This window comes from Camponotus floridanus, unplaced genomic scaffold (assembly GCF_003227725.1).
Source record: "Camponotus floridanus strain SB8 unplaced genomic scaffold, Cflo_v7.5 scaffold88, whole genome shotgun sequence".
Taxonomy (NCBI): domain Eukaryota; kingdom Metazoa; phylum Arthropoda; class Insecta; order Hymenoptera; family Formicidae; genus Camponotus; species Camponotus floridanus.
The window spans coordinates 428,837-441,906 of record NW_020229858.1 but is presented as its reverse complement, the minus strand read 5'-3'; the positions used below and the strand labels follow the sequence as shown (position 1 = coordinate 441,906).

General features: G+C 28.6%; 1 protein-coding gene across 1 annotated transcript; it reads left to right on the top strand.

Moving 5' to 3' along the window:
* Nucleotides 1-5,613: 5,613 nt before the first annotated feature.
* LOC105248065 (26S proteasome non-ATPase regulatory subunit 2) lies at nt 5,614-12,210 on the top strand. The gene is made up of 15 exons (XM_025414703.1): nt 5,614-5,649; nt 5,762-5,818; nt 5,980-6,338; nt 6,549-6,725; nt 7,079-7,265; nt 7,810-8,106; nt 8,454-8,536; nt 8,725-8,960; nt 9,297-9,435; nt 9,569-9,689; nt 9,777-9,985; nt 10,271-10,367; nt 10,692-10,979; nt 11,145-11,339; nt 11,455-12,210. The coding sequence occupies exons 1-15, from the start codon at nt 5,614-5,616 to the stop codon at nt 11,653-11,655; spliced, it is 2,682 nt and encodes an 893-aa protein (XP_025270488.1). The 3' UTR covers nt 11,656-12,210.
* The last annotated feature ends 860 nt before the right edge of the window (nt 12,211-13,070 follow it).

Genomic DNA, 13,070 nt, shown 5'->3' with positions numbered 1-13,070 from the left:
ATATAATTTATATGTGTGGAATTCATTATATATTCAATGATGTAATATAAATCATTGTTGAGTTTCCGATTTTATGTCATATATGCAATAAATATAACAATTTTTTATCTCAATGTAAAAAGGTGTCTATTTATATATTATATATTATTGAATAAAAGATTACAGGACAATAATTTTCTTTAATAAAAGAAAACTGAAATTTAATTCACAAAAGTAAAGATGTTACGATAAATAATATGGAAATTATTAATATAATAATTATTGCTAAAATTATTCCAATCTTTAAATCATGTGCATGATATTAATTCGTAGTCGAAATATTTTACGTGCTATAATTGTATTTTATATCGATTGTATATTTTATATCGATTATATATTCATAAAAGTTAATTACACATTAATCATATTATTATATTAAATAATTATTCGATAATGATCGCGATCGCGTTAAGAAAATGAACAAAACGTCTCGCGCTATTACATTTTTGTTCGAGAGTCGCCGTGCGAATGATAATAGAATCGAGAGCCGAGATACAGTAGCGCGTTTTTGTTTACGTCGCCAAGGTTGAACACATTGTATTGTTAATAATTCGTAGTCATGAAATATTTTACGAGATATGATTGTATTTTATATTGTATATTATATTATATTTTATATCAATTATATATTTTATATCGATTATATTATTAATGGAAATTAATTATTCATTAATCACATATTATATAAATTTAATGAAGCTTCGGTACCTGAATGTACACCTTTTCTGTTGTTCTTTCAGGGCAGTGATAAAATACTCACTCGCGAAAAAACTATTTAATTATGTTCGGACATGTACTAATCAACAATCAATCAGAATATGACAATCGCACGATGCTTTGAATGACACTCTCGACAAACATGAGACTGATACTTTATTCTATAATAACTTTATTGTAGTAAAAAAAAGTTGCACGAGATACTTAGTTAGTGAGAAATCAAATATTAATTATTTATAACAATGTCTCATAATAATCATTTATAATAACCGTAAGAAATGATGGAAAGAATGCGATATATGCGAAGCGACTTTTGCCGCATCTCCTCCAAATTGTATCGTGCGAATGACAACAAAAATGTTCCCGTATAAACATTGTGTTACAAAGAACGAAGGCCAAACGGTGTGTGAAGGCCGAACAGTTAATTTATTCGTTATCGATGAATATTTAATATAAAATAAAGAGTATCGACAAGTGCCCATAAGCTTGTTGCCCAAACTTTTCTCAGCTAAAGATTGAACTTTATTCTTGGCTTAAAGTTTATGATACTTCGGAGAAAATAATTGAGAAAATAAGTATTTTTTTAAAAGGATAAAAATTAAAATTAAACGATAATTTAGTCCATCTAGAGATTTGCATATCCATAATCTATGTGTCATAAACTTTATTTTAAAAATAAGCTGTCTCGAGTTGGCAAAATTTGGCACAACAATTGTTATGTTAAATATTATGTTAAATATTTTATTCTTTGAATTTCTAGAATTATTAATAAACGATATTGATGACGACATTTCAATACTTATAAATTATTTGATTTCACGATTCACATTTCATCTATGCGGATCGTTTTCATTCAAAAATGTTCAATAAACTTGATTTAAATCGATGATAAATTTAAATCGCGAGATATAATCGAATTCAAGTATCGTTAAAAAAATTACCAGCTATAAAGATCGCACAAGGAGAAGATAATTTATAATTCCTATTATTTATCTCTTAAAATCTTGTTGAAATATATATTTTTATATAAAATCACGCACTTCGTTCTTCGCGTTTTATTCAAGTCGAAGTAACCGTGAGGAATGATCGAAAAATAATGCGACATCGGAGCGGCTCTGTTTCCCCCCCACTCGAGTCTCATCGCGCGAAGGATACAAAGGCAACCGTGTAAACATGTCATTGCCCTACGTCACAAGGAATGAAGGCCACGTAATAGTAATTCGTCGTCGACGAAATATTTCATAAAATAAATAACATAAAATAAATTTTGTTAAATATTCTATTTCTTGAAATTCTCAAATTAATTATTAATATTAAAACATTATTAATGTATCGCGATATTTCATTACTTGTGAATTATTTGATAGTTGATTCTGCGCTTCATATTTTATCTGCGAGAATCATTTTCAATCTGAAAATGTTTGAGAACTGCATTTAAATCAACGACAAATTTAAAATATAAAATATAATAGAATTCAAGTGTCGTTATAGAAACAATTATTGGCTATCTCAGAGGAAAATTGCAAGAAAAAGTTAATTTATAATTTTTATCATGTATCTTTCAAAATACTTTTTTTTCTATTGACGCGATGCCACCGGAACGAAGTGGCATTTCCCTGATTAATGTTGACTTATATATGAAGCAATCGCTTTTTCAATCTCTTGAACTCATAAGTATACATTTCGATATTATTATTTATATATATATATATATATTTATACATATAAATATTTAACGAATTAATCGAACGAATGCATTCCGATTCATCTTTTCGTTTGTCATATATAAATATTTAATTCACTATTCGAATGATTGCATTCCGATTCGCTTTTTTATTCGATATATATAAATATTTAATTAATTGATCGAACGATTGCATTCCGATTCATCTTTTCGTTCGGTATATATAAGTATTTAATCAATTAATCGAACGATTACATTCGGCTTGCCATTTTACTCGCCGCGTTACAGTGAATATCGCGCGAGAGAGGCAGGCAACATGCACGGCGTCGTGCACGATTTCGACCGTCCGCACGCAGACGAAAAACGGCCAATTTATATCTCGACTTCCGGACGCGATAGCGACTTCGTTCTTTTTGCATAAAATTCTACACCATTTCGCGGCACTACCATTTAAATCTCGTCCCGATCGCCCGAGGAACGGCTGACTTACAGTGAATATCCGAAATCTGCTTTTTGGACTCACACTTAAGTACAATATTTATATATATCGAATAAAAAAGCGAGTCGGAACGCAATCAGTCGAATAGTAAATTAAATATTTATATATACCAAAAGAAAAGATGAATCGGAATGCATTCGTTCGATTAATTCGTTATATATATATATATATATATATATATATATATATATACATATATATATATATATATATAAATATTAAAAAATATTTGATAAAATATTAAAGCGATCTGTGTAAAAATATTGATTAATACCAAAAGATTTTATTGTAGATATATTAAATATTTAAAATTGAAATTTGAAATGTTTTATATATACGTTATACTATGCGATAATTTAAAATATGAATCACAGACGAAATGAAAAAAGAATGAGCAGTTCATTTTGAAATTAATATAAATACATATGACAAATAATTTATATAAATTACTTATTGCATATGTGTATCATATGCTCCATTGGATGCCTGATGTTTTTCCAGAGTTCCTTTTCCTTTTTTTGTTCTTTCATTGTTCGTGGTCATTCTTTCCTCTCGTGGCACTTACTCACCTACAAAACACGATTTAATTATGCTCGATTAATCGAATAAACTTTACATGAGACTCTCGATTGCGAAATAATCATATGAAATACGCACTTTATATTATCGTAAAAAAGCAACTCGCCATTTACACGAGACCAAAATCATGCGTTACTTGCTACAATACAACATATTATTATTATTGATATAGTATACGCTATATAATATATGAATCATAAGATCAAAAGATTAAGTTAATGAATGAAATTGTTATATAGCAATCATTTAATTAATAATTAATTTATATTCATATTTTGAAGAAAAATTTAAAGTATATTTGACTTTAAATTAAATAAATATTATTGTTATATATATATATATATATATATATATATATATATATAATTATTATTCATAAGAATCGATAATCGAAGAATCATGAAGTTTGTTTTTATTCCTTTTATTTCAATTTTTGTAATAACGAATGATTATTATTCTTTTATAAAGATTTTTTTTGTCGATACCATTTCATGTCGTTTATCAAAAATTAATTAATTATTAATTAATAATAATGGTTAATTATGTTTAAATATTAGTTGCAATCGCGTTTAGGAAAAGAATCTAACAATTATAACAAAATGTTTCGTACTATTACTTCATTGCTCGAATGTCGCCATGGGAATAATAACACTTAAGAAAAATAATCAATATATTGAAACAGCTTTACCAGTTATTCATACAAAAATTCAATTGACAAGGGCAATGTTGTGCTACATAAACAACATGCTCTTCTCTAACGCTTGTTTATACTAAGGTCATACATACCATGTTATTAAAAATTCATTGGCGAAATATTTTACTTACTGTAATGTATATGTATATACATCCCAAATATTAAATTGTAAAAGCATTTTAAGTTATAAATTAATTATTTATTAAATCGCGGAGAACTTTTCGTTATGCTAATTATTCGAATGTTTTAACTCCATGTTTTAATAATGAAAAAGTAGATTATTTCGTTACGATCTATACGAACAATAATTACTTCTTTAATAATACATGCAGTCAAATATATCTCGTCCGTGATAAAATATAATTTGTTATTTTAGATTTCTATACGATTTTTATTTGAAAGAGAGAGAGAGAGAGAGAGAGAGAGAAAGAGAGAGAGAGAGAAGATAGATTATAATATTATATCTTTAACATTAAATGATAAATTATACTTTATTTAATATATTATTTATGTAAATAAATATTATAAACAATTTATAATTATTGTATAATTAATTACTAAGAATTATATAATTTTGCTGTTTTATCGTTTTTCGATAAAAAACAAGTAAAATGTTTTATTTAAAAATAAGATTATTTTATATGTATTTGCATGACTTTATCGAGACATATTTAACATTCGTGTTTCCTTTCTATACATATAAAAAATCTTAAAATCATCAGTTTTTGTAAAGTCATATTGTAGATATCTTTTAAATTTTTAAATGTCTTTTTAAAGGTGTCAAGCATTAAAATAATTTTTTTTTTAATTTTTCAACAGTTATGATGCGCAAATATTTAGAAATAAAGAATATAGAAATAAAAAATGTTTTTTGCATTGTTTTTTTAAATTAAATTTGAAGAAAATAACAAAATTGCTCGTATATAATTACATAAAATTATATAATTGTACGTGAAGAGAAAGAGAGAAAGAGAGAGAGAGAGAGTAATGTATAATCTATTTAATAATATCAAAGAAGCCAATATAGAGTCGTATCATTCTATATAATGTATACCTAAATTCCATACATAATTATATATATTTAAGTATATTTATATATAATTGTATTAATTATATATAATTGTATTAATTTATATATATTCTTTCTCTTTTCAGATTATATTACACAGTAACAGAAACTAAATGGCGTGCATATAGCATGCGCTTTATAATGTTTTAGTTTTAATAAAGTAATCGTTACCACATATATCAATTTCCGCAAAATAACGAAACAAAAGCTATACGCTGCATGTGACGGATAAACTGAGATAAACAAATTTATTTGACAGCGTATTAATTAAAGCTTTTTCAGTCGTTGAAACGTCCAATTTAGCATATACGGCAAGAAAAGCTTTATAAACGATGAATAAAAGCAAGCAAGATAAAGAAACCGATATGGTACGCATATAATATTAAATAATTTAAATTTTAAAAAGGCGAGATATATAAAAAGATATCATTTAAAAAATATTACGTATCAGATTGCGAATTATCTTTCAATATTCTTTAGAATGAAGAAGATAAGAAATTACAGGAAGAGCTACTGCAAGCGGTCGATGTATTAAAAGTAAATAAATTTTGACAATCCTGTCCATGCAACGAAAGACAATAAGTCATTAAAATGAAATTAAAATTTATTAAATTTTGTGATAATTAAAAATATTACCTTTTCTTCCCTGGAAGAAAATTTTAAACTTGTATACTTTTCCCGTATCATTGCCTCGTCAGAGTAAAGATGAGACAGCTATATTGCTATCATTGAATCATCTAAGAATGCTGATACGTACATCCACGACTTCGATGACTTCTGTTCCGAAACCTCTTAAGTATTTAAGAAAATATTATCCCAGCTTGAAGAACGCATACGAAAGCCTCAAACAAAAGGAAGTAAAAATACGTTTTGCGGAAATTCTGAGTGTGCTCGCTCTAGCCGGAGCCACTCCAACATTCAGAGATTGCTTGAATTTCTGTATCACAGGAGCGGTGAACAATCCCGGTGAATGGGGTCATGAATATGTGAGGCAACTCGAAACAGAAATTGTTGACGAATGGACAAATGCGCCGATCAAAGAGGAGCATGAAATCAGGTAAAATACATGTATTGTATACATTTAGCAAGATAACAATAAAGATCACTTTTATAGCAATTTATTAAAAATATTTAGCATATTATTATATTATTTAACATATCAATTTCAACATATTCCTAAAAAAAATTCTTCTATATATAAAGCCATGTGCTTACATTAGAAATGAAAAAATGAAGAATAATGTAAAGCTTATTATTCTCGTAATAGAAAACGTCTTACACCATTGATTAAAAGCATCGTTTCATTCGATGTAAAACACAACGCGGAGATACAAGCATGCGATCTATGCTTGGAAATAGATGAGTTAAATTTCCTCGCAGAATATTTGGATTCCACGAATTTTGCACGAGTGTGTCATTATTTGATTAGCTGCGCAGCTTACAGGTAACTATAGCTGTAATAAACGCGATACAAAATATTAATATAAAATATTACTCTATAAAATTTAAAGCATACTTATTTTATTATTTAATTCAAAACTTTGTAATTTGTTAGATAAATCAACTTTTGATATTGAATACAGTTTAAAATATAAATTTATTTATATAAAAGAAATTTAATTAATTAATTAAATTTAATTAAGAATTCAACAATGTATAAATTTAGTTGTATAAATAAAGTACGAGAGAATTAGAAAAGTTTAACGACAATTTATCGAACAAGCGGCAGATCATTCAACTTATGTACGTAGCTAGATTAGTTTTTGCACACATGAACAATATTTATATATCCTTTAGCGAGGACACAGAGAGAAGACAAATATTAGAATTCGCCACGGAGCAATATCTGAAGTTCAACGAGTTTACAAAGGCAATTTTGATAGCGCTGCAACTTACGAATTCAGAACTCATTTTCAAGTGCTTTAATGCTTGTCCTGACTCTTTAATGAGGAATCAACTAGCCTTCATTCTCGCCCGACTGCAAGTAATTTTCTGCTTAATATATATTCACATTTAACCATTTTATCAACATAGAATAAATGTAAATCGAAAGTGATAACGTCATCGACATTTCTCTAATTTCAAATATAAATAGACTGAAATATATAATTAAAAATGTTTTGTTAAGGATACATGAATTAAAAAAAACAAATCGAATAAAATTTAATTCTGTAAATTTGAATATCTAATCATCAAAATTATATGCAATTTATGAGAGTCTTTATCTTCTTTTTCTTATTACTTATTAATGTTAAAAGTATATTTTTTAATCTTTCTTTGTTAATTAATATGAATAAATTAAAATATATATGAAAAGAAGTAATTAATTATATAAAATTAAACTTTTCGTTTTTAAAAATTAGAAGAAACTTCCAACTTTTCATAAAAATCATAAAATAAACTATATTCATTCATGAAATAAATTACAATTTCAATAAAACGTTTCGAGTCAATGAGAAAATTATATAGCAAAAGTTAATAAATTTTACACACTTTTAATACTTTTATAATTTTAATATTTTAAATAGGATCAACCTTTGAGAATAGAGTATCAAGGAAACGATGCCAAAGACATAGAAGCGATTTTCAGTAATGGCCACGTAAATACCCACTTCCAAATTCTTACCAGAGAACTTGACATACTCGAGCCGAAACTTCCGGAGGATATTTACAAAAGTTGGTTAGTGAGCGGATCCAGGCAAATGGAACACGATTCTGCGAGGGCAAATTTAGCGGCGAGTTTTGTTACTGGTTTCGTACACGCAGGTTTCGGCCAAGATAAATTGATGTCGAACACATCTGATTGTTGGGTGTACAAAAACAAGGTTTTTTGTTTCTTCAGTAATTCCTGAGAAATTCTATTTAGCATTACTTAACTCTCAAAAGTTTATTAAACATATAAACAATAATTATATAACTTATTAAAAATTGATTAACTTATTATTATTAATTATATAACATTTTTTATGTTGCAATGAAAGACATTATATATAAATGATCATTTTTTTCATTACTTTATACATGAATTTAAAAAACTGGAATGTTATAAATGTATTTCTGGTTTGGTTGAGCAAGATTATTTATCAGTCAACAAAACCGGCTTCGAAAATAATGTAAATTATGATTATACATATATGCTAACATACATAACTTCCTGTCATTCTCTTTTTAGGAGCACGGAAAATTGTCAGCTACTGCTTCTCTGGGCCTGATACATATGTGGGACGTCGACGGCGGATTAGTTCCTATCGACAAGTCAGTAGAAATTTTAACAATAAATAGGAAAAGAAAAATCACATACATTTAAAGAATTTAATACTAATGTTTTAATACGTTTAAAGAAGAAATTAATTATTGATAGATTAATTGTAGAGAAGGATTTATATCTCATAAAGAAATGCATTTTTTCAATATTGTTAATTTTTAATGTGATTTTCCAATAGATATCTTTATACGAACGAAGATTACATAAAATCTGGTGCCTTGCTAGCCATCGGATTGGTAAATTGTGGAATTCATAACGAATGCGATCCAGCTCTGGCACTTCTTAGCGAGTATGTGAGCTCAAGTAGCCAGATTCTTCGCATCGGAGCTATCTTGGGATTAGGTTTGGCTTATGCTGGATCCAGAAGAAAAGACGTTACCGAACTACTTTCTGGAGCTTTAGTCGATGAGCAAAGTAAAATAAATATAATATTATATATAAATTGCTTTAATTTTATTAATATATAAAACGCTTTAATTAATTTAATTTTATTAATTAAGAATTATTTCAATTAATCAGAAAACAAACAAGATGAACAATTTGTTCCTTCGATGAATATGCACGTAAAATTGTAGGAAAATCGTCTATTAAAAAAATTGAAAATAATTTTAATTAACTTGTAGGTTTTTTTAATTGTATAGTTTTTTATGATATATTTTTACAGGATATGTATACTATATATCTTGAAATGCAATTCTTAAATCAAAAAAAAGAAATTTAATTACGCTACAGCGTTCTATATTTTTTCAGATAATATGCAAATATTATCATTAGCTGCCATCTCCTTAGGCCTCGTAAATGTAGGTTCAGGGGATTCCGATGTGTCTTCGACTATTCTGTTAAAATTATTGGGGCTATCTATGGAGAAACTTGTTATTTCGCATTCCAGGTCCTTATAAATATATTATATTATAGATTAATGTAGAATTTTTTTTGTTAATATTAATTAATATATTATATTTATATTTAATTTATATTTAATGGAAATACACATAATACATAGAAATTATTTTCACATGTAGATTTTTGGCATTAGCTCTGGGAATGGTTTATATGGGAACTCGAGATGCTATAGAAACACCATCCGCAGCACTTGAAGCTTTACCAAAGCCGTACAATTTTGCCTCGCAAACTATGCTACAAGTAAAATTACTTGCTACGCAATTTTGTCAAAAGATTCTGCTAATATTTTATACCTAAAATTCAAATTTAATGAAAATACTTCTTTAGATTTGCGCTTATGCGGGTACCGGCGATGTTTTGATAGTGCAAGAATTATTAAGGATCTGTTCAGAAGTAACTGAGGAAGTAACGAAGGTGAAAACAACATCTGAAAATGCTTCGATACTAAGTTGTTGCAATCAAAGAAATCCACAAGGCAGCTCTACTACGTTAGAAAAGAATAAAAAGACTGACAATCAAACCGAGGATTCTATTAAGTAAATATTTTCCTCAAAGTTTTAATAAAAATATATTATAAATATGAAATATATTATAAATATAAAAATATCTTAAAAATATAATATAATAACAATATAATAAGAATATATTATAAATATGAAATAAACAGAAATACAATATAAAAATTGCAATCTAGAATATATAAATAGAAGTAAAGTAGTTAATATAATTTCATCCTTAGATAAATACATTTTGAAAAGAAAATAAATTATATTATAAGATGTATTTCTCTTTGCACATTTAGGATTAACTAATATTATTAGCCTTAGAGACATTGAAGCACCGCAAGCTATAGCATCCCTTGGGGTAGGAGTAGTTGGGCTTGGAGAAGGAAGAGAAAACTCGAGGATTTTTGGTCAGGTGAGAAATTAAGTCTTCGTAAATCTTCAATGAATTTTAATGTAATGTAATGTAATATTTGGGTTCTATATATACCTAGAAATAGAACGGGACAAAGACACAGTTAAACCAATTTATCTTTAATTAATATTTATGTTTTCCTATAGTTCATTCATAATGCTGCGATTTAATAGAGCCTCCGTCTCTTTTCTCAAAGCAGACCTGCGAAGAGACGGAGAATCGTGCTTAAAGTATATTTGATTTTAATTGATATTTATTATGGGAACGTGGCCCATATGGTTCTCGCGATCATAAATCTTCACTATAATTATATTAATTAAATAGATTGGAAGATACGGTCCCACGCCAGCACGACGAGCTATGCCACTTGCTTTGGCTCTATCCTCTCTATCTAATGCCGACCTGGCAGTCCTGGACGTATTAAATAAGTACAGCCACGATCACGATGCCGACGTCGCTCTCAATGCGATTTTCGCCCTCGGTCTAGTAGGCGCTGGTACGAATAATGCTCGATTAGCAACGATGTTAAGACAGCTGGCGGCTTATCACGCGAAAAATCCGTCTCACTTGTTCCTCGTACGCATCTCTCAGGGCCTGGTGCACTTGGGCAAGGTACAAATTTCGATAAAAAGATTAAAAGAATTCAAATAATGAAGCGAATTAATAATAAACAAATGAAGTTTAAATAGTAACTGCTTTTTCTGACAAATTTAACTCTTTTATTTTTAATATAAATATTCTCGATTGTATCTTTAAACATGTTATTTTTCCATCTAGGGTACTTTAACTTTGTCGCCCTTGAGGTATGCTTCAAAAGTTCTAGATTATACCGCCTTGGCTGGGCTGATGGTCGTCTTAGTTGCATGTTTAGATTGTAGGAATCTTATACTATCGCAGTCTCATTATTTGATGTATTGCTTGGCAATCGCGATGGAGCCAAGATGGCTGGTTACCGTCGACGAAAATCTCAAGGTAAAGATACAAGAGCTCGCCAATATTTTAATTACTCAATTAATATAAAAAGAAATAAATGTCCTAAAAAATAGAAAGGTTTATATTCTAGATTTTTGTGCTTTTTTCGATTTAGAATTTGCCGGTATCGGTGAGAATTGGTCAAAGTGTGGATGTTATTGGAAAAGCGGGTAATCCGAAATCCATTGTCGGCGGTCATGTACAAACCACTCCAGTGTTGCTGTGTGCGGGTGAAAAAGCAGAATTAGTGTCAGATCAATATGAATCACTTTCTAGTGTGCTGGAGGGTTTCGTGATTCTTCGCGAGAAAGTATAATTCAGTATGTTAATCTTGCACTCAATATGTCGTTTTTATCCATACGCAATTTAAATTTTTTATAACAGGTTACGATAGATTAAAAAGATTTAGCATTCTGCGGTGGCTGTTTTGGATTGTCTCTCGATTTGACGCATTTCTTCCGCAAGAACTACCATTTATTATAATAAACTCGCATATTAAAAAATTTCTTTGCTAAATAGATCTATATATAAAACAAAGGGAACAAACATTAGGGAAAATATCATATAAACTTCGTTGCAGGATATTTGTTGATCAATAATCAACGAAATGACAATAGCAATACTTAGATTTTTTCATATATGTTTGCATTTATTTAACTTTAGGGACTAGCGGAAGCAATGTGCTCTATACAACAGAAACATACATTGGTTCGCATTGCACAGTGGGAATAATAACGCTGCACCATGATCAAGAATATCGAACACATGAAAAACTCAACAAAACCGGACGCAAGGAACATTATAATGAAAATAAAATAAAAGACAATCACGTGAATGTATTATGCCAGTAAAATACATTTACAAAAAAAAAGAAAATTGCAATAATGTAAATTTTAAATAACAGAAATAACGAAATACTTGATTGTACGTTTGCGATCATGGAGCACGTTGGACTTTCTTTGTGATGAAGCGGTTACCCAAGCAACACAATGGTTCGAGAGACGTCTAAAATATTGTCACCAAGTGAAAAATCGGAACATATTGCCGGACGGCTAATCGGGATCGTGTTGCCTTGGTAGGAATTGTAAGTGTTACACAAATGTACAGCGTGTTTAGAACGCTTGTAAGACTAACGATTCCTTTCTCACGTGAAATGTCTCATGACATTTGCTTTAGTAGGCACATGATGTAGGGTAAGGGGACGAAGTGTGTGTATGTATATTAAAACGCAGTTAATTCGATAAAATATCGCATGCGCGTCGACAATATAATAGTTCAGTGACTTCGTTTAAACGAATGTGTATCAACTTTATCGGACGCATGCGTATCTAAAATACGTAGTAAACATATGTAGGATAATTATACATGGTTGGCGTAATAGTCGATACGTCGTATTTTTAACTATATAAAAATTCAACTTTCGCTTTGAATAAATCAGTTTTCTATTTAATAAACACGCATACGTCCGATATATTCAGCTTGCTGCACGCGATCTATTTCTTCGAAATTTTTTTAATTGCAGGACCTAATTTAAAGGTGGAGGATGTGCTTGTGCCATTATATTTACAAAATTAATATTTACCAGTAGTAATATTATTTGAATATTAATAAATATCTGAATAATATTAATAAATATCTCAGTTTATATTTTAAAAGTAGAATAACTTTTAAAATAGAATAAATTCGAGATATTACAAGAATTACTTATGCTTCACACAAAATGCATTTCTT

Excerpts from the sequence above, each read along its gene's own strand:
- LOC105248065 (XM_025414703.1), top strand. The coding sequence starts at position 5,614 with ATGAATAAAAGCAAGCAAGATAAAGAAACCGATATG. Across the intron at positions 5,819-5,979 it reads AAGCGGTCGATGTATTAAAA|AGTAAAGATGAGACAGCTAT; the intron begins GTAAATAAATTT and ends TTGCCTCGTCAG. Across the intron at positions 7,266-7,809 it reads TCATTCTCGCCCGACTGCAA|GATCAACCTTTGAGAATAGA; the intron begins GTAATTTTCTGC and ends TATTTTAAATAG.